General features: G+C 40.3%; 1 protein-coding gene across 1 annotated transcript in view; it reads left to right on the forward strand.

Moving 5' to 3' along the window:
- PTPN14 (protein tyrosine phosphatase non-receptor type 14) overlaps positions 1-22,683 on the forward strand; it is a 122,943-nt gene that overhangs the window by 66,791 nt on the left and 33,469 nt on the right. The window contains exons 4-8 of the mRNA XM_030499580.1: positions 11,422-11,519; positions 13,735-13,802; positions 16,639-16,709; positions 18,416-18,503; positions 21,294-21,382. Of these exons, the coding sequence (XP_030355440.1) occupies positions 11,422-11,519; positions 13,735-13,802; positions 16,639-16,709; positions 18,416-18,503; positions 21,294-21,382 (414 nt within the window). The remainder of the gene's footprint in view (positions 1-11,421; positions 11,520-13,734; positions 13,803-16,638; positions 16,710-18,415; positions 18,504-21,293; positions 21,383-22,683) is intronic.

Raw genomic sequence — 22,683 nt, forward strand, 5'->3', positions numbered from 1 at the left:
GAGGGTCAAGCCAGTAGCAGCAACCTGTGAGCTAACAGGCTTATGACTCGGGTTTCTAACTGCTTTTTAAATGTTGAGAATTCGATAGCAGGAGAAATCTTGGCTACAGTAGCAGTGCCAGTCTTTAGCTAAATTTACTGAATTTTAATTGTTGTACTGCAGGCTGGAGCAAACTTTTCCTCTTCTCTTTATAGCAGAGACAAACCATGAAAACTAGTTCTGAACATCCCCTTTTTGAGGGAGCTGAATAACTGGTATTTCTTTGCCTTGCTGGCAGGTTATAAAGCAATTTAAAGGAGCTGCAATTGGATGTCAGTACAATCTGAAGTCTCTGAATGTGTTTAAAAGAAGCATTTGCATGGAGGCCCTTATGCAGCTGAAAATCTCAAGAATTTGGCAGAAACCTCAGTGTCAGAAGATGGCAGATTCCTGTGCAGTGAGATGTTTACTGGTTCACTGCTTTATCTTTGGCAGCTGCTTTTCCACTTGATATCTTTAGGTGTTTTTGAAGCTTTTACAAAGAATAATTATTCATTTCATGAAATGGATCTACTTTACCCACTCAACAGGGCACCGATTCACATATTTCTCTGGCAACATCCCGTTGTTATCAGAGCTGCGTTCGCTTCTGCAGGGTTGCGTTCACTGGGACGTTGGAACTTCCTGGGCCATGGTTTTGTTCCATGATTTACTGATGCCTGGGATGACTGTTTTCAACAATTCCTGTTAAAGCACTGGGCTCACCAAGCTGTTTGGGAGGTGAAAACAACCTGAGTTTTCCTGTTTTCTGCTGGCAGTGAGCTAATATAGCTGCTTCAACAATCTTTCCACAAGAATATGAGCTGTTCTACTGACAGCCTATAGATAGGTGGCAACTTCATTGTGTCCCATTTCAAGCAGTGTTTTCTTATTACCAGGGCAGATTGCTGTAGAAGGCAGTAGTGAATGGTCTGGATTTTAGCTCTCTACAAGGTAAAATTCCACAAAATAAAGCTTTCTCAGGCATTGATTATATGAGGTCATGATACTACCGAAAGGTTTTACTGATAGGGGATTTTTAAAGTATTCCATGAATTCATGAAGGAGGTTTCACTGCAGGCTACTGGAGCACTTTTTAAAGTTCAGATTAAGCACACATTCTGAGAGTTTGAACATGTTCATTTGCTCTTTGCATGAGGTAACACCTGAATACACTTGCATACTACTCTGCACCCACAGGCCAGTCATGTTGTGATGTGCTTCTGGATGCTTACATATGCATACCGGTTGTTCACTGGTAGATGTGTTCCATTCTGTTCAACTTCTGCATCAATGCACAGTGGTACATTTAAGCAGAAAAGGCTGAGGGACTTACGACATTCCAGAGTTTACTGAAGGAGAATGTTGAAAATACATGTAGAAAAATGAGACAGGGTTTATGGGGTGCATACAGCATGTTTTATTACTCCAAGTGGCATAATGGGGAGCATGGGACAATCAGGACTCTTCATGTTTGTTCTGTGTCCAAATAATAGTTTAGAGTTATGCCTGTACTTAACCCAGTTTTAAAGAGTTATCTGTTTATTTTCAGTGTTGCAGAGTATGAGCTAGAGTATACATATGTTCTAATTAACTCACCACATTTTTTGAGCATGATATTCTAACCTGGTTGGCCATTAACCTGGCTAGCTACCAGGAGAACTTTCAATCTGTTGACTCATATTGCTTCCATATGTAACTTAAACCACCTTTTCCCACACTGGAGACAGCTTGAAGGTTAGCTGCGTTTTCTTTTCAGGGCAGGGAACAGCATATTTTGAACTGAGTCAACACACACGAGTAAAAGAAGTAAATCTAAGCTGTTATTAACTTTTGGGGGTCTAATCTAATTTTTGCTGAAATCTTTCCTGGTTCCAAGTCAGGAAAGACCAACAGGGGGTTTTGTGTTTCTCTTCCCCATGAGGTTTAGTACCCTTCAGCATACATAGCCATGGCTTGTTTTTGCCATTTCTGCATCTTTGTGAGGATGGATCTTCACAGCTGCCATTACTTTTATGCCATCCAAGGACTTGAGGGCATTAATTGCTCTCTGAGTGTGAGACCTGATGTTAAGAGGATGTGACTAATTGTGGGAAATGACACGTAGGCTGCAAGCCATGTCATATTATTGAACACATATATATAGGTGAAGCCTATATGTGGTTGGAGCTCCTGTTCATAGTTGGAGCCCGTGTTTTGTGTCATTCACCACAGGAGGAGTGATGGCTAGTAGAACCACTCCACAAAGGCACACAGAGTGGTGCTCTGTAGTGTTGTCCCTCTGATTTTGCTGTCGAGACAGATGGTGGCTTTGCGTTTAAAAGCCCTGGCAACTCAGAGTCCTGCACCAGAGGAGTGTGTGCCCAGGGTGAGGAGAAAAAGCCCGGGGAGCCTATATGAGAATGGGGGAGCCCATGTTAGCAGGAAGGTGATGGTGGAGGCAGCAGTTGTGTGAGACTTTGTTGGTATTTTTCTCTCACAGACTGCACAAAAAGCTGAAGGAAGTTTTAGCAAGAGGAATTTTCCTCATAGGCTTTGATACCCATTTGACCCATGGACCCAACTGATGAAGAGGCAATCTGGGTTGAGTTCCAGTGTTACCACCGTTAAAGGAAGTTATATCCTTCCTTGGGGCTCTCTTTTCTCACTGCAGTTTATTTATTTTTAATCTCTTTTTTGGCAGTAGGATGGGAGATGAGAATACTGATCATCCTTTATGGCATTTAAGACCTATGTATGAAAAGCAGTATGTGGCATTGCTGCAGTTCACCTGCCTGTCTCAGTTCTACCTTTTTATTTTAATGATCAAAAAAGAAAGCTAAGATAATAAGAAAAAATAGTCTCCTATATTGTAACCTTCGGCTCTCTGGAGCCAAATGGAAGTGTTTTGCTCACTTCAGGACATGTGAACACGTAGTTGAGCATGTATCTAACTGTGCGAGTAGTCTGAAGACAATAGGCTTGCCATGTTGAACAATAACACTTTTAGCATGTGCTTAAAACCCAAACCAGATGGATACATGGCTTTTTTCAAGGATGCGTGGCTAACAAACTCTCCACTCCCAAATGTTTTATTCTAGTGTTTCTGTGTAGTATTTATGCTTGCAGTGAATGTTGATTTTCAGCTGAAAACACTAAAATACAGATTTTTTTTCCATATGATATGATTTTGATTGTTTTGCTTTACTTTTGCAATCCCACTCCAGCCTTTTATAAGGATGAATGCTCCGGTGGTGTCAGCAGGGCTTGGCTTTGCTGGATTTCAGCTTGCAGAGACCAAATATGGCCTTTGAGAGAAAGAGCTTGGAAGACAAGAGAATATTGCGTCCCCCATGTCTTTTTTTACTCCAAAAGGCATGTTGAAGTTCTGTGCTGTATAATTGTTCAGGTATTTGGATTAACTCTGATAAAATTATAGGTGGTTGTAAGGGAGTTTATTGTGCTTATAAATTGTAGTGGGGCTCCCTGTAATTTGTTATAATTAATTCAAGAGTTCAAGGGCAGAAAATGGGGATCAGGTTGTGGCATGCCTTCCTTTCTTGCTAAAGCATGCCATTACTGGCCTTTTGATTTCAAGTTTAACTTTGTGTTTGTGGGTTTATTTGAACTTGGAGTATCCAGAAAGTATAACAGACTCTTAACAAAAAGTACAAGTACAGAGGATGGACCTGTTGTGGTTGGGGGCTTCCTTTTTAAACATAGAGAAATTGGTGGCTACTGTAAAGATGCATCTGCTGGCGAACGCTCTCATGGGAGGAGCAGTGCGTGTTTTGGAAGGCTTGTGTCATGTCTGCGGGCTGCAACAAGGCCTGGGTGCATGTCCGTGCTTGTGGCCCATCAGGAATGGCAGGAGCAGAGAAACACTCTCAGAGCACTTCTTTACAATCCAAGCTCTGGCTTTTGCTGCCAAGGAGAATGCTGAGTGAGGCTATTATCTAAGGGTTTCACTAGCCATCCAGTTCACACTGGTCACCAAACAGCCACAACACTTGATAGCAGGCTACGCTGGAAACAGCTGCTTATATATGAGAGGTTATAAAGTGTGTGTTACCTTCCTAAACAGTCCCATGTCAGATTGCAATACATATATATTGGTGGAGATATGAAATTTTAGTAGACTACCTTTCAGGAAATGCATGCAAACAGCCAACCTTTCAGTAGTAAACTGATGAAATAGACGTGGTAAAGAACAACTAAGCAGTGCAAAATTCTGATCAGACTGGTTTTAGGTGCACAAAGGTTCTCCTGTTTTCTAGTATCCGTAGCCAGGAGTTGCCTGCGTAGCTGGACCTTAACCTTTGGAAGACATTGGTCTTTGTAAGAAGTTCACTGGTCAGATGTGGTTTCATTGTGTGCCTCGTTACAGCTCATAGAGAAAGGCAGCCATCAGTGCTGTGTATGCTTTATCCTTATGCTCGCTAATTGCATATCAAAATAAATGGAAAGTGACCACCATTGTGAAACAAGCCTGTTTAGACAATCCTCTTTGCTTCCCTTTAGCTATAAACTGTTGCTTTTAGAGAGATAAAGTGATGTGGATATAGGTGATATGAACTGTATTTTGATCTGTCCTGCGTGTGGAAATGATGCTAACCCAGCATTGTTCTGTCTCATTAGGAAGGGGAAAAGGGATGACACATCTTTCCATGTATTTCATTTATTTTATTTTTAGTTTCAGATATGTTTTCCATCCAGCTGCTGAAGGACACCAGGATGTAGGCACTTGGATTCTGCTTTTGAACAACCTCACTTCTCATTTACCTGAAGCTAACCTTGACCTAGCTTATAACGTTATTATGATCAAGGAGTTCCTACCCTTGAAAACTATGAAACTGCTATGACTGTGTTTTTACTATTGGCTTGACAGTTTGAGCCTCTGAAGGAATTTCCTCCTGCATGTGTGACAAAGGCTCTTTCGTCTCCTTCCCTTTTTTCCCTGGCAAGTCTGCTGATCCTTCTGAAGGTCTGTGAAAGGGTGTGGTAGACTTGTTCTCAATAATACCCTTCCAAAAATATTACCCTATAGTAGTGGAAGCCCAGCCATTGCTTTTTATGTTCTACCATAAATCCCAGATAAATGGCTATTGTCTAGTACTGAGAAACGTCAGACTTTTGCTGGGAGAAAGGTTAATGAAATTCCAGAGGAACAAGCTGGAGATGTTCCCTTTATCAACATCATCTACATCTTTTACAATGGCAAAGACAAGGCCTTAGCACTGCGTTACCGACAGTGACATCACCAATGGATATGCCTTTTCTTTTAAAGTGCCTTTAGATTAAGATGTGGTGATTGAATCCTTGCATCTAAAATGTGTTTCAGCATGCTCAAGCCCAGAAATTGTACACCATCTTTGCCAATATACTGAATGTTGTATCTGAAAAGACCAGTCTTGTCTGCCTGCCTGCCTTTCTTGCCATATAAAATCCAGTCCAAGTTTGCAGTTGGTTTTATTGCAGTGTATTGAGTGACGCGCATGAAATAAGCAGCATCCAGTAAGTAGTACTTTGGACTGGGACTTGGGAACAAAATCTAGATCTCCCAACTCTGCCTTAGTTTCCTGCCTAACTTTACAGAAGTAACTTCACCAGCCATTCACTCGGATACTCTATTTATAAAATGAAGCTAATGATCATTAATAGTATTTAAAGTACAGTTTTCTCAGAAAAGCAACCAGAATTAAGTATTATTATGATTATCTCAAATATGTAATAAATAACCTTTTGGTCATTATCAATTAGTTGCTTTGCCCATTGAATAGCTGAGCTATTGGCTTATCCAACTTAGAGACTGAGAAAATATGAAAGACCCTGTGCTTAAAAATGGGTTTCTCTTTAAAATGTAGCGTATCAGTATCTGTAGATTCCTGTTGCTAAATAGTATCAAAGTCAAATCATGGCAGGTTTTAAGGCGTGAGATGAACAATGGACACATCAGAATCAAAGCTAATGCTTAAAGTAATTGTCGTAAGTGATAAAAGGCCTCTGTTCTGGAGAAACTGCTTCCCCTGTGGGTAGATCATTGCATGAGTGTACATTGCAGCATCTCTGCTCAGAAGTATGTTGCTATACTAAGATAAACCCAAGTGAGCTGATTTGGACTGTTGTTGTGAATTAGTGAGACTTTGATTGTGTTCCTAATTTCCGAAGATCATATTGTACTCTAATGGCAATTTGTTTTTAACGTTGGAAAAGAGCTGAAGATCTGGAGCTAAACCACTTGTGGGCCAATCTGCTTCTCCTTTGAGTCTTAAAAACTTCTTATTTTGGAGATCTGAACCAGTAAATCAGTTCTCTTTTTCTCCAGAGAAGAAGTTAAACTACATAGCTATGCAGTTATCCAATAGATAGGCTTGATGCCAAAAAGGTGCCTAATGAGTTATAAAAAAGTTAGTCATGCCAGTAATTGCATCATTAGACACGATTTTAAAAGAATTGTACCTCTTGGGTAACTCATACATGTTTTGTAGTGCTTTGTTTCTTTTCACGTACACTCAAGGTAAAGATTTGTTGGTATTGAAACTGGAATGTAGTTGTTCAAACTGGCTTGAAGTTGCCAGAAAAACACACGGTTGATTTAAAAAAAATGAGGTTTTAGTGTTTCCTGCTGCACTAGAGATAATGAGAATGTTCCAAACCCTTCCTGTCCCTGATGTACAGAGATGGAAAGTAAAACCAGGGGAAAATAGTACAGACTGATCACAGTACGGCATTCGAACAGTATTTATCCTTATTGACTGATCCTATCACCTTTTTGTATAAATATATAAATCTGTGTATGTGTATGAAATACCATAGAGTGCTTTGTGTTGAAGGGACCTTAAAGCTCATCCAGTTCCAACCCCTTGCCACAGGCAGGGACACGTTCCACCAGAGCAGGTTGCTCCAAGCCCCTGTGTCCAACCTGGCCTTGAACACTGCCAGGGATGGGGCAGCCACAGCTTCTCTGGGCACCCTGTGCCAGCGCCTCAGCACCCTCACAGGGAAGAGCTTCTGCCAAAGATTTCATCTCGATCTCCCCTCTGTCAGGTTAAAGCCATTATCCTCTGTCCTATCACTACATGTCTTTGTAAAATGTGAAATGTGAAATGCATATTTAGATTGTAAATCCCTGGGACAGGAAGCATTTTTCTTCTGTTGTTCTCATTTCCTAGCAGAGTTGGATGCTGCTTGGTTACTAATGCTAGCGGGTCTGATAATATGGAGTCATTATTCATGAAGTATTTGCCTTTTTGGTTCTCTGTGGAAGTCACTAGTAGGAACAATGTGAAGATGCGGTGCGCCGGTTCAATTACTCTGCAGAACTCATAGTTTACTTTTGTAAACCAGCCTTTAATTTCTCTGCAAAGACCTCACCTCCAATATTGATCAGGCCAGGTTCTACATGACTTGTGGTACCTGAAACAGTGGTTGTTGAAAAGAACAGAAATCAGTAAAATTGAGTTATTTTCTGTATATATAAAACAGCAGCACATATATATACATCATATAAACAGTGGTGATGGAAGGGTACGATGAATTCAGTGACACGATACGAACACCCATGTTCTTTATTTGAAGTGACAGGAGAACAAACAGGAATCCTGATCTTGGGAGGTCTGTGCGGAATTGTATGGGCAAATGGGAGTTTCTCTACATTTACACAGTTGCGGCTGAGTCTGAATCTGGCTGTTGCAGTTAAATGTTAAACCAGTACCTAATCTCCTGCTTACTAATAGTATGTTAGAGGGAAAAGAACCCAAATAGTATGGATTGCTAAAATGCTGGTGTTTATTCTGAATTTCAGATGTTGTCCCATGGTTGTGCATTTGCAGCTTATTTACTTTACAAAAAGTGTGCTTTTTGATGCAATAGATGCAAATATACTTTTAGTGTTTTCGATATTGGCTAAAAAGAGTTGTGGGAAATTATATCCTTGTAATTATGGCTTTGTTCAGACTTGCTGTCCACTCCCGTTCCCCTTGGAATTAGCTACAGGCTGGCAAAGTGTAGTAGCCTTTATTATGTTGAATACACAATGGCTCTGCAAAAGATGTTTAGCCAAAATAAGCAACGAAGGTGAGAGATTTCAGCTCTCAACTGACTTGGCTGTGGTGGTGTCTCTTCTACCCCTAGTATGCCAGAGTGGTTCTGTGATTAAAGCTTTCGAAGTCTTAATTTTGAATTTCTTGTCTTTTATTATTTGGGGGTGCAGATTGCAAACTTCTGTTCAGTTTCCATATGCTTTCCCAACTAAACCACCTAATAGGAGGCTTATGAAATGCATGTTTTTATCTGCTGTTCTGGAACTGCTTTCCTTAGTGAATCTATAGCTGAATCATTTGTAAAATGTTTGATTTCCCTCAAATTATAGATCTACTTTTGCAACCCAAGCGAACAAAGAGCAGTCTCAGCTCACATAGTGACATAATAACAGCCTTTAACATAATTTCAGATGGAGGAGCCTCAAATCCTTGACACAGTGTGGGCCAGTTTCTCCTCTCTGGCCTGGGCAAGGAGCCTGACCACAGATGGGCAGCAGGGCTGAGCCATGAATCTGTGGCTGGTAAAGCTATTACAGCCTTCTAGCAGAGCTTCCTCCAGGATATGCTCCTCCTCTTCCTTGACAGTGGAATTAGCCACTCCAGTTCATGTCTTGTGAACAGAGATGTCCCAGTTCGTGCCTTAGATGGCCACAATGAAAGGAGATGTCACGGGACACCTTAGGTGTGTAATGAGTTCAAACTTAAACAAGAGAGATTTGGATTAGATATAAGGAAGAACTTCTTTACTGTGAGGGTGCTGAGGCACTGGAACAGGTTGCCCAAAGGAGTGGTGAATGCTCCGTCCCCGGCAGTGTTCAAGGCCAGGTTGGACAGAGCCTTGGGTGACATGGTCTAGTGTGAGGTGTCCCTGCCCATGGCAGGGGGTTGGAAATGGATGGTCTTAAGGTCCTTTCCAACCCAAACCATTCTCTCATTCTGTGACCCTTGTCACTGTCAGTCCAGGGGGAGGGATGAAGCTGGTACAGACCATAGGTTTCTGCCACGTTCTCCTTCAGTTTACCTTGGCACCTCCATTGACAAACGTGTCAGAGCCATGGCAGGTGATTGCTTTTCAGTGCATTTGCCTGTTAAAGGTGAAAACTTCCTCCAGGAATTTTTTCCTGATGGATACATTAGTTAATGTCAGAGCACTAATTATATACATCTTTTAAACTCTTACTGCATGTCAATTTACAATATATAATGAATCCTAAACTTTTATTCTGCTACAGTGTTCATAAATGCAATGTTGTACTGTAATAATGTAGAATATTCCTATAAAGATTTTTAAATGTGACCTGTTTCTGACAGTCAGTGTGAAACACCAGTAAGTGGGCATCTTCCTTGTAAAGTGGGTGCTGTTGGTCTTTCCAACCTAGTTGATTCTGTGGTTCTATGTCTGCTGTCTGAAAACAATTTCTCTAAAGCATTGGCAGCTAAAATTGCAACTCAAGCCCACATCAATGTTTCTTTTGAAAGTCTTGGCCATAATATTTTATGCTGTAGTAACTCATTGACGTATTTTTGCTGATGCTTCCTTTTTATGGCTTATCTATACCTTTGTGGGCAATTTGGTTGAAATCATGGCTCCACTAAAGCTGGTGACATTCTTGACTCTTATAGAGCTAGGATGTCACTGTAAGATTTTACATAGTTGTGATTTCCATGTAATCTCTTAACTTCGTGGGGTTTTTAACAATAGCTCTAACTTTATGGCAGATGTAGATTTTACTTTAGTTCTGTTGGACTAGAATATGTAACTTGTGCATGTGTATGTAGCATTAAGATAAATAACCTGCTTTTGGGATTACAAGTCTTGAAGACCGTATTCAGCAAACACTTGTTCACCTGTAACATGATAAAGCAGCTTATGTCAAGTTTACATGAAAGCCTGGGCGTTTCAGAATTGGGATTTAGGCATTGTGAAGAAGTGAAAACAAGCTGATTTGTCTCTTGGACTGAGCAAGTATGAAACTTGGGGCTGAAGCACAGGGCTCAAGCCAAGAAGACATATGCTTTCTACACTGCCTCAATCAGATTTTAAAATCCCCTGAAGTTTTAATCTTGTTAGGCCATGTGAAAGCCAAATCAAAGCATTTTAAATAACATTATATTTTTCTAACAGCTCCGCACAGAATTGAACAGTAACATTTGTGAGCATAGTTAAGGCGGTGCAGTCCCTGTAACGTGGGTGATGTTACAGTGATGGTTCTTTCCCATTGGGACTGGGAAGGTGATTTTCACTCTAAAACCAGGCCAGAATGGTTTCTTTGCTATTCCAAAAGGTTCAAACTATAGCCAGCTGGTTCAGCTATTGCCAGACTGGCATGCCTGGTCACAGCCTGAGAAAGCCCTTTATTGGTTTTGGAGGTTTTATCTTAGGTCTCCAGGCACATCAGTTACCATCAGCAGGTCTGGGGTTGGGTGCATGAGACTGTGTGCATGCGTGGAGAGTGGCTACACTGGTACAGTACCTCTACCTTTGGGCTCAGACCTGATGAGGATGCATGTTGGCTGCCAAGGAACTGTGTTTCATCTCAGTTGGGCCAGGTTGCATACATCTGCACCAAAAGCTTAAGCTGATGGATGCAAGATCATTACATCACTGTTACTCAACTGTAACAAAGCTGTCTTCACTAGACTTTAACCTGGTATGCCAGAGGGACTGGTACATATCCCTGCTGCTTTGGCCAGCTCTGCTGTGGGTCTGGTCCAGTTCAGCGGTGGGAGGGACACATGGATGGGGACAGTAACTTGTTAAGCTTTTTTGTGGAAAGCTTATTGTTTGTCTTAATCCACTCTATTGCAAATGTAAGGTGAAATGTGCAAGTCCTGTTGCTGTGGCTAAAACTGACATAGTTTTCTTGTGATTAGTTATTGCAGATGTTAGAAGCTGGTTTTGCTTGATTTGTGTGTCTGAATTGTCCTCAGAGATGAGAGGTGCCAATTAAAAAAAGCTTTTATATGGGCCATAGTTCAAGTGATGTCAGTAGGCTAAAGTATATGGCTTAAAATTCTGTTTCTTCTATCAAATGGTGACACTGGAGCAAAAAAAATAAAAGAAATATGGAACAGCCTCTTTTTGTATTGGTGATTGCATGATTCTTGGTAACCTCTACAAAATTGATGGAGGAGGTAGTCGCAGCAAAATGTCTCTCTTCTATGTGTACTAGGGAACACAAATCAGAACTTCTTCCTTTCCTTTTCACCTGCCTGGAAGCATTGCACACGTAGGGATCATACTGATTTGTTTTGGTAATGTGGAACATCCAAAGCCAGGTACCTGTTTGTGGGGGAGGTTTTCTTACTTTCAGCTGTCTGTGTGTAGAAAATGTACGAAGATGTAGATGTTCTGATTTGTGCTCCTTGTGTGTGTTTGTAGATACCAGTATTACCTACAAGTGAAAAAGGATGTTCTTGATGGCCGATTGCTTTCTTCATTGGAGCAGGGAATTCGACTAGCTGGTTTGGCAGTGCAAGGTAAGATGACATGACCTGATAGCCTGCTTTCCAACACTGTCTTTTTTGGTTTGTTCCATATATTTTGTATGAGTGGGCACTAACTAAGGCCTTGTATGACTCCTACTCACAACAGCTGGGTTTTCTGCTGGTTTAAAAGTGCATAGGTGGACTGTCGTTGATGAAACACACCCTCAGGGAGGGAATGATGGACCACATCACAGTGTTCAGCTTTCCTATGTCTAAAATCCATGTAAGTGAATCTGAACAAAGCTCCAGTTCTTCCAACCCCAACCACGGAGCACTTTGCAGTAATGAATTTGCTTTACGTTCTCTGGTTTGAAATATAATTACATCAAAGAGCATAGCAGCAGCTTTAATTTTGCCTTTAATTAAAAACTTGTTTTGCTGTATAGTGCTATCTGAAATATGAAAGAACACATGACCATAATTGTTATGTGAGTTATAAATTAATAATAAACTACTTCTTACAATGTATTTTTTATTCTGAGCATCCTAAGGACATCAATAAAAGTGGGATCATAGAATGTATATGGGCAGAGGAAGAAGCCCTTTATTAGTACCGAGAAAGTACTTCTCAGTCTATCCACGACTGGCTGTGGCAACCTAAGGTAGAGTTTCAGCGATCATGCTCTGGGCATATCCTCTAATAGGAGGGAAGGGGGAAGTAAATAGCAAACGTGAAGATCAGATTCTTAAAAATTAAAGGCTTGATGGAGAGTAATGCTGATATGATCTCCCTTAGAGTAGTAGAAATTCCATTTTTGTGGCTTATTTCTTGGTTAAAAATTGAAGAAAAAATGTTTCTTGCCACATCCTGAAATGTTATTTTAATAAAGGAAAATATATATATAAGATTCCATAAGAATCTTGCAGTTTAAGTAAATTATGTTTTCCAGTGTGTAAGTTAGGGCTGAATATGTTTCACTGACCCTGTGGTTTTAGAGCTTTTTGCTAACTTTGAGAGCGAGTCAGTCTTTGTGGTCAGTTTGAAGTAATCACTGATTCTGAAACTTCTACATAATCTATTATATTTCAAAGACCGTTGCATCAGAATGCTGCACCTAATCTTGTTTGCTTTATTCCTGACCTTGTATTACTCCCTTTGTCCTTTGCATGTGATGCAACTGAAGATATGTGAAATATTATTTCTTTTAAACTTGCAGGCTCTGTTTCATGTCCATTTGTATTTCTTTCTGTTTATGTTAAAACATAACTCTGAGGTGAAAACAAAATGAAACTGCATTTTTGGCATCCTGCAATACGTGAAATTGTCTAGAAGCTTTGAAAGAATGTTTAGATAATATGATTTATGGTGGGGTTTTCCAACTTCTATAATATGAGAATCTCGTAGATGGTGTTTGATCCAGTTCAAATAATATAAAATAAGAAGCTCCTGGCAAGATATTCTTTTGATACAAGCTGTTGTGTATTTAACAGATACATAAATATAGGTTTTGTTTTGTATTTTTTAATGCAGTTTAGCTTTTAGGAAGCATTTTCAAAACTCCACAGTTTCAAGGATATTTAGACAAGAATCCTCAGCCCGACACAGGAGTGGATGTGAGCATGGAGAAAAGTACCTCTTTAAGAGATATAGAAGACGTAGGAAAGCAAGTAGAAAGATTAAACTGACGCTGTTTCTGTACTGTTATATTGGTTGCAGAAGGATAAGACCTTCCTTCCTCTGCCCCCCAAACAATGTTGGTTGTTGACAATTTTTAATACAGTTTTAATAAGTGGATTTTAACCCCCTAAACTGTAAAACTAAACAGCTTTTGTACAGTTGTGTAGAATTGTACCGGAGGTAGGTTAATTTTTGCCTGGTCAGGATCGGAAAAGTTGGTGAAGCAAAAGTGTGCACCATTTTTCAAGAGGCTGAGCAATCCCAGCCTTGTTAGATGGTGGTATTACTGCACAAAGGCTACAGAAAAAGAAAGTCTTGCACTCCTGATGGTTAAGCATTGCAAATGGTCATAATATTAAGGATCAAAAGGGAGAAATTACTTGTTGGCTGTTATTTGATCTCTGGTAATAACACTATTATTTTCAGACCTCCATGTTAAAAGCTGAAGTACAAGCAGAAATCTTTGTTCTGGGTTGTGGCTTCAGAGAGAACTCGCCCACTTGAAATGAAGCATCTGTGCAAAGGTTGAGTGTGGTCTTAACATATGTGGAAAGTACTAAAATGAGTAATTGTGTTGTTTTTTTCCAGCGGATTTTGGAGACTATAATCAGTTTGAATCTCATGACTTCCTCCGAGAATATGTCTTGTTTCCTATGGTGAGTTCCTTATCCCCCTCTTTTGGGGTCTTTGACAAAAGATTTCTCCATGCCTCACGGAGGGTTTTGTTGATAACAGAGTAAAAACACCAGCTCTGAACCATTAATAGTGGAAATAAACTTTGCTCCCCCAAACCTGCAATATACTTGATTATATCTGAATGAATATACGCTATGGAAATTTAGCCCCTTTTTAGTCCCTTTCGAGTTACACCTCCACTAGGAATAGGTGTCAACAAATGTACTTCTTGAATCAAAAAAGAATTTGTAGCTGTTAAGAAAGGTCTATACTAACAGTACTACAATACTAGTAACATGGCATAACAAGGGGATATGAGGGCTGCTGATGTAGTAAATGTGTCACAGGACAAATCATGTAGCCTTTCCTCAAGAGAATGTGGATTTACATCAACTGACTATTAGACTGAAGTGAAGCATGAATTGGGTCTTCTCAAAATGTTCTGTAAGGACTGTACTGTAAATTTGTTTAAAACTTCTATTGGAAACTAGCGAATAACTTGAATGCTGAGGGAATTTGTTTAGGTCACTAATGATGTTAGAAACTCTACTGACAAATGCCAAGCACTTGCCATCCGTAACACTGAACCTCTCTGAGGTGATGGATTAGAGGAGAACTTAAAAAGAGAAAAAAATAAAAGCCTGCTGAGGTTAAGGCTGACTTTATCCTAGATGAACAAATCCATCAGCATGACTCTTGAGTGTAAGCTTCATAAAATGGAAAAGATCAGGGAATTCTTTCTAACTGGAAAAAAAGTTTGGAGGTGGGGTGGAGTTCCCATGCCCTGAGTGTAGCTGCCTACAAGTGAAGGCATCTGGTTTCCCTCTGCAATTAGTGGAGCGGTAAAGGGAGAATGATTCATCTCACTGTAATTTGCAGGCTTGAGAAAGGCACTTCCTGAAGCATTTCTTCCCATTTACCAGCACTGTTTGTACAGGAGCTGCAGCAGATAGTCCATTCTTGAGCCTAAAAAAGTGACAGCAAGAATATCATGAAGAGAAAGCGCAATTTTGAGCTGGTAGAGAGAGTTCAATACCACCTGAAAGAGTCAGCAGGAAGAAGGGAAACTAAGGAATGTATAGAGGTTGGAATATGCCTTGTATAGCTAGAATGTGGCTTCGGTATTGACCTTTCACTAAGAAACTTGTGTTAGCCTGACTGGTGGAGCAGGATTCCTTTGGTAGTCATTCTTTATCTATTGATAAGTAATTGATGAACTTGTGTATAGTTGATGACTTAAGAAGTTGTGTACGATAGCTTAAGTGGGAAAGATGGCTGGAAATGCAGACAGAGAAATGTGTTTTTAAGCTGTCACTTTGTAAATTACTGAACTTCTGCAAAGCTCTTTCAATATACTGAATAATATTTTTCTATTCAGAAAAAAATAGGGGAGGGTTTAGGCCTCTGGATGAGCTTTCAGGTGGTTCATTTCTATATGGTTCAGAGTTTACCCTTTGGGCCCATCTCCTAGAACCTCCATTTTTGAGTCAGCTGCCTACATGGTGTTGCTCTCTTCTGTTTCGCATGTGCTCACTTTGTGGTATCTTGCATTTCATCCATGCTGCTGCTGCTAAATTGAACAAGATCAGCAAAGATCTACAGTCTTCAGAAGCCTACTCTTAAATCAACTGTTTCTCTAGATGTTTCTCTAGCTATCTTGTCTTTGCTCTACTGGGGAGGAGTGGATAACGTAATAGTAAATATTTCACTGAAAGTTCAGTGACAGTTGCTAAGTGCTGCAGATATAAACTAGTCCTGAAGCAAGTGGGAGGATTTGAGTGAATCTCAGGCATAGAAAGAGCCTCCAACGAGAGCGCTGCTATAAATTCATTAGTGAATTGAGCTGGTAGATGAGGGAGGGGCAGCTACATTTGTACTGTTTGATCTTGTGAGGCTCCAATGTGTGTCAAATGGCATTTCTTGAGCAGGGAAAAGAACAAAGTTATGTACACAGTACACCCCACAGGTGTGTAGCTGTGCATAGGCATGTACCATGCCATTTTTCATTAGCACGCTACCACTTTCACATTTTTGTGTGGCAGAAGCAAATAGCAGAGTGGAGGGCCCCATAGAGCAAGAAACAGGCAGTGGATTTAAGTACCTCTCGTGCAGCCTTAAGGCTTTTAAATATAAAAATAAGAACTTTGAGGTTTTGCAAGAGAGCTTCTCGGCTTCCTTTGGGTTCTTTTTTTTTGCCTTGAATTTATGAGCAGACTTCCTCTCTTAATCTGCTCCCAGTTATTTCTGAATTCTTTCTACTACATATTATTAAATTTGCAGGAGATAAAAAAATCTGCTCAGAAATGTGTTGCAAACATAAAGTAGATTTTATTACAGATTTAAGAGGTATCAAAACTTTCAGTGGGGATTTAATGGAGATTAAGGAGTACCTGTAGGACTACAATACCCATGACTTCATTTTCCATGGTCTATGTGTTAATTTTGGCCTGGTTTAAAAGGTAGATGTTAATTTGTAGACTTCCAAGTGGTTTTAAAGACTTGTTTGGTCCTTATCCAGGAAAAGATTCCTTATCTGTGCTATTCTGGAATAATAAATATCTTAACCTTATTTTTAACAGTATCTTTTTATCCTCACCCTAAAAGGTATAAAAGAAAACAGACTCTTGTGTTCTCCTTGCATGTTTTCAGCATCCCTGCTCTGAATTTTCAATATAGTTGGTGACAGGGTGTCTGTCAATGACCTGGAAGAGCATGAACAGGAGACAATCCTGAAACATCCGTCATAATTCCCGTCTTGCATTTTGTCATCCCTCTCTTTGAATGACTGGGTTTTGATGCTACTTCATATTCTTACAGGATTGGACCCAGGATGAAGCTGTTTTGGAGGAGCTGACTCAAAAGGTTGCTCAGGAGCACAGAACTCACAGGTAAGTTTGACATGTTAAGGTTTGGATTATTCATTGTCATCATTCTAGTACTTCCTCCCCATGCTTTTCTGGCAGGGGTAAACTAGCCTGTCTTTGTGTTACAATTATGCTGTGTCTCATTGGGTTTTTTAATTAGTCAATTACAAAAGATTATCAGCCTCTCATGAACACAAAATGGCCAAGGAACTTAATCCCAAATAAACAAGCACCTGCACCAAAAGGTTTAATGAGCCTGTGCAACACTACTTGCAGTATGGATTAGACTACTTTCTCTTCTTGGTTTTATGCAAATCCTGATAGTGAAAGACCCTGTGACTTAATCAGGGGGAATCTGAGGGTCTGGCAGAGGATTTTCTTTCATTCCGGAGGGAAGGGGATACACATGCTCTCGGTGGCATGGAAAAGAAAATAACAAGAGTTGGGTTTTAAGTCTCATTGTGGAAAAGATACGATATGATGTTAATAATTAGGCTAGGAGGGAACATATTAATGCTGCAGCACAAACACCTTTGTAAGCAGGCTGCTTTTGTGTCATCTAGGTGTTTTGGTGGTGGAAGGATTTGAGCCTCTAGAGAGCAGTTCTTAATAAAATGCAGTGCCTATACGTCACTGGAAATAATCTTTTGTGTTAGATTATGAATTTACATGTTAAGCTTTATTACATGAAATGCAATGGGAATATTATATGGAGGGTGCAGCACTCCTTATTGTATGACAGAAAATGGTTGTAATGAGGACAATACCAGTCTCTGAGTATAAGGCCATTCTCAGTCTTAGTTTCAATGCAGTCTTGGACCTTTGATAAAACCAAAGAGTTAGCTTCCAAGCTGGCCATGAACAGGCCTGGTTCTGTTCTGCTCTTTCTGTCATGGGCAGCGTGTGTGATCTTGGTTAACTCCCAGACTTGAAAGGAAAGATTTCTCTCCCCTGCTGTGCTCTTTAGTGCTATTCCCCTAACACAAAGGACACATACTTATCCTCACTTCAGCAGGTAGGTCACATTCCACCTCCTTTCTCTCCCTCTTTATCCCAAGTATTTCTCTGGTTCCTATATTTCTGTTCCTATGGTAAGGAGGAGCAAAGAGGAGGAACACTAATAGTGGCTTTCTTTTGGAGCAACCTGCAATCTATTCTGACCTGCTTTTGAGAAGTGAAATCTGTCTGAATTCCTGAGCTGTGACAAGAGCATGTGTAGACACGTGTGTAGAAGCTTGCACTGAGTTTGTTCTCCTATTGTGAAAGAGATTCTGCTCAATATTTGGATTTAGTGCCTGTGTTTTTTGACTTGAAAATGTAGGTCTTCCCTTTTAAGTCATTTTAAGAAACTTCAATGGATATGTATACTCTTTATGCAAATTAGGACCCATATGGCTCAAATTGGCCATCCAAACCTAGACGTAACTTGATGCAATTGCCTGATGTTTTAATAAAGCACGGAAAATATTTGATGTGTGCTGAAGAAGCTGAGTAATATGATCAGTTCAGTTTGTTTCTCCTGTAATTTAAACTGTGCTTTGAACCTTACCTTAGTAACATTGAGTACAATTCCTCTTCTTTCTGATCCTAATGTAAAAAGCTGGTTTTGTGTGATGCATTTCTAGGCAGCATCTCCAAAGTGGGCTTGTGAACCTCCCATTCTTTGACTCGTGTTTTTTGTGTGCCTGTAACATTGAACCATTTGCTGCCTTTTGTTACTCTAATTGCAGTGGCATTACAGCAGCAGAGGCTGAGCTTATGTACATCAATGAAGTGGAACGCCTTGATGGGTTTGGACAGGAAATTTTCCCTGTGAAGGTATGTCAGTGGATATTATAAAGGAATCTCTGAGTCAAACGATGCAGAAGTCTGCAGTGACCTTTGGAACACATGCAAGTTGTGTTTATCCAAAAGAGACAGGACTTACTTGACTCTTCTGGAAGGTGAAATGACTGCTGGTGGTTTGAATGGACATTGCATCATGAGGGTATCTTAGGCCTGTAGTGTTACTTCTCTTCACAGAAATCCTTTCAACAGAAGAGGTTGCTGTGTGCTGGGGCTGCTTACTTGCGAAGCAGAGATGCTCCTTGCTTTTGTATGAGTGCTGTCTGAGGAGATGAACCTCAGCTCTGGTTGTCTCTAACAGGATGGGAAGATGAGAACTTCTCATGTCTTTCTAAGTTGCTGTTTACCAAGCATTAACTTCACCTTCTCTTAGTTTCTTACATATGCACACAGGTCCTCCACACATTTAAAATTGGGAAAGGGGGGATTGTTTTGCATTTGTCACTTTTGCTTCACTGTAAGCCCCTGCCTGCCATGGATGGGCTGCCTGGCCTTATGGAGCACGTGCCACCAAGTTGTGCTGAGAAACTGAAAGCTCGTGGTACAAACATAACCCATTTCTCTTTGCACACCAACCCAGCCACCAGAAGTGATGGACTGTGAGCAGTTCTCCTGCTAGTTAAAGATGACTTGAAATTTAAAACCAAACCAAATGCCACACCAAACAATAATCCCTTTCTGCTGAAGTCAAAATTGATCCTTTGTCTATCTCAAAATTGGCCTGAAGGGGAGGAGCTCAATGGCAAAAAAGCCTTTTACCCAACAACGAAAATTATGGAATGTTTATTGCCAATGAGTGAAATAAATGTTTTCCTCAAATTAATTCAGATTAATGCTATATGATGCAAAAGTTTCTGTGTGGAATTGTCATTAGATATTATTGCATGTCAGTAAGATGAGTAAGAGAGAGTTTCTCTTACCTATCTTATTCTAGAGTTTTTTCAGACAGTTTCTGTGTTAGAATTGTCATTAGATATTACTGCGTGTCAGTAAGTAAGAGACTGGGTGCTCTGATACAAGGGTAGCACCTTCCTGCAATTTTGCAAAGAGCAGCATGCTGGCCTTGTATGCAAAGAGAATTGTGTATAAAGGGAAAAATGAATGATTCCTCTTTTATTCCTGTTAGAAAATGCTATTAGAAACATGTTTTTCTTTCTATATAAATATTTGTATACACATAGAATCATAGAAGCAACCAGGTTGGAAAAGACTTTTGAGATCACCAAGTCCAACCATTCCCCAGCACTGCCAAGGCCACAACTAAACTGTCATATAAGGCCCTCATCTACATGGTTTGTGAACACTTCCAGGGATAGTGACTCCAGCACTGCCCTGGGCAGCCTGTTCCAATGCCCCTTTGGCGAAGAAATTGTTCCTAATCTCCAGTCTAAACCTCCCCTGGCACAGCTTGAGGCCGTTTCCTCTTGTCCTATCACTTGTTATTTGGGAGAAGAGACATACATGGATGTGTATTTATATGTGTACAAATACATACATTTTCCCAGCCTCTTTGCCTTCTAAAGCTGCCTCTGGGACAAGGGAGAGGAATGTGCAGTCCTTTTCCTAAAGTCCTCTTCCTAAACTGAAGACTGTCAGCCGTAGGACCTCTAGGACTTGTAGTGCATGTGCAAGAATGCTGGTGTATGCAGCACTGGGAATCAGTGCATAGGCAGGGGCTAGAAAACTGGCATCCATCGTTTCTTTGCAAAGGCCTAACACTTAGATACAGGTGCAGACACTCCACTGTTGTCTTCTGGGCATTGAGTAGAGCAAGGCTAGGAGAACAGATCTAATCTACCAGTTAAAATGCAGGAGCACCCAATGCTTTCTAGAATTTGCTCATGCATAGTGCATGAACTTCTCTCATAACTTTTCTTCTACCAATTCTTTTTAATCACACTGTGTGAGCATGATTTTTATTTACCACTTTAAAGTGTGAATCAATTACTATATATGCAGCTGAGGGGGAGTTGTTTTTGTTGATAAATGCAGAAAAATCTCTTTGTCAACAGCATTAAGCTTTTGTTGAAAAAAAGAAAAAGCATGTTTTTAAGAAAACAACTGATTCCAAAGTGGAACAGGACCACATGGATTTCAAACAGGTGCCCGCAAGGGGACATGGGTAGGCACAAAGCCAATAGAACCTCTCAAAAACAGTGTAAGAACAGTTGACATTGTGGTACATGCAGGTGAATATTTAACCCAATAATTGGGGGGGGGGGGTGGAAAGGAGGAGGTATGTGTATAGAGATACAGGTACTTTTAGGGTGACAAGCTGTGAACTTCTACATGGAGTACTTAAAGGAGGAAGCATGAAGGGTATGACTTTTGAGAGAGATTCCATCTCCAGGTGTGGTTTTCTGAAATCTCTGCATGTTTTAACAGATGACTGGAGAAACACTGTGAATGTGAAAGAGGACTATTGCTTTTCGTGGTCATACAGCCTCTAGACAGCTGTAATCACAATGCTAGGGAATGTGGGGTATTACACAATCAATGCCAGTTTGTAGTGTGTTGGTTGATAGAGGAGAACCTTGGGCTTGTTTAGTCTTTGTCTGTCCTCACTAATCAACAGAGTGAATCCAGTGAAGTGCCAATTGCTTTGAAATAACAAAAATCACAGTCTGATCAGGCAGCAATGTACAGGTTAGTGAAGGGTTAGTCCTTAGAAAAAGGGTTTCTGTTTGGTAGTTCAGAAAGCATTCATATGCATGCATTTGCCAATTTCTTTCTGAAACTAAATATATTATCCTTTCTCTGCAGGATAATCATGGAAATGACATACACCTGGGTATTTTCTTCATGGGAATCTTCATAAAAAACAGAATTGGAAGAACAACTGTGATCTATAGGTAAAAACTAGGGTCTTCTATAAGTAAAGTGCGTTTCTTTTCAGAGCTCCAAGTGTGGGTTTTTTCCCTTACTTACATATGTGACTTCAATAGTGCCAATCCTCTAACTGAGGAGTAGTTACCTCACCGTTTTCAGGATTGGCCTCGTGGCTGTAAAGAGATGTGATAAAAAATAATTGCTGATGTCTGTGAATGGGTTTGATGGCAAGAAAGACGTAGTTGTCTGTCATGTATCTCGTTCTACTTAGAAGGCTTTGATCCCTTTTCCTTTCTTGCCTTTATGTCTGCTTCTGAATCAAATCTGTTAAACCTCACAGCAGCCTGCGCACTCAACCTGTCTGCAAATCTGGTTGTCACATGTGGGTGCCCCACTACAAACCCCTGAATTTTCTCATCCTGCACTTCTCAAAATCCCGGCTATGTCACTTGTTTATTTGTTCTGCTGTTTTGGTTATTAAGAATCACTTCAGCCTTTCCATTAACTTTCTTTTGTGGGTTTTGTTGCTTCTTATAAATGTTTGTTGTGTGTAAAAGTGTTGCTAGAAGTGTCTATGGTTCCAGGGAGGCTGGGGTTTCACTCATTCTTCTTTGCTACTGTTCTCGTGGGTATTTCCATTACTGGCGGTGTTAACTTGAAGTGGATTTCTACTACTGCCTGTTACTAGAATACAAACATTGTGCAGGCAAAAATATGTGGTTTATGAGGTGTGCTAATTTTTAGTCAGTAGCAAGGCTTGTATCAGACTTCAGCTGGAGTGTCTCTGCCTTCAAAGGGCTTTCATCAAAAATGTTAGAGCTCCCTTTTCCGCAGGCTTTTCTTCTTTTGAAGAAGAAAATAGATAATCCTTGAACTGTGCCAGGTGACAAAACCAAGAAGTTTCTTTACACGTAGAAATTATAGTTGGTGCAGGGAGCCTTACTCTTTGGAAATATGCACTTCAAGCATCCTGCCATGACATGAAGAGGAATGCATGCTGCAAACAGAACAAACAAGTCCTTTCCATCCCCATGGATTGCATGCAGTGTACGTGAATGTCTGTCAGCTATTTGTAAGAAGATTATAACTCTGATCTTGGGTAACCTGACAATTACTTGGAAAAAAAAAAGAAAACCAATAAAGATTGCACACATACAACCAGAGTATTAACATGGTATGCATAGCCTACATAACCGTGTTCTCAGCTTAACCTTCTTCAGGAAGAATTGGCACTGGAGGAAAGCTGGAAACAGCATTTGGAGGAATGGTACTATTAAATGGTAATTTCTATTACACGTGGCTAAAATCGATCAGCTCAAAAATG

This window comes from Strigops habroptila, chromosome 10 (assembly GCF_004027225.2).
Source record: "Strigops habroptila isolate Jane chromosome 10, bStrHab1.2.pri, whole genome shotgun sequence".
Classification (NCBI taxonomy): Eukaryota; Metazoa; Chordata; class Aves; order Psittaciformes; family Psittacidae; genus Strigops; species Strigops habroptila.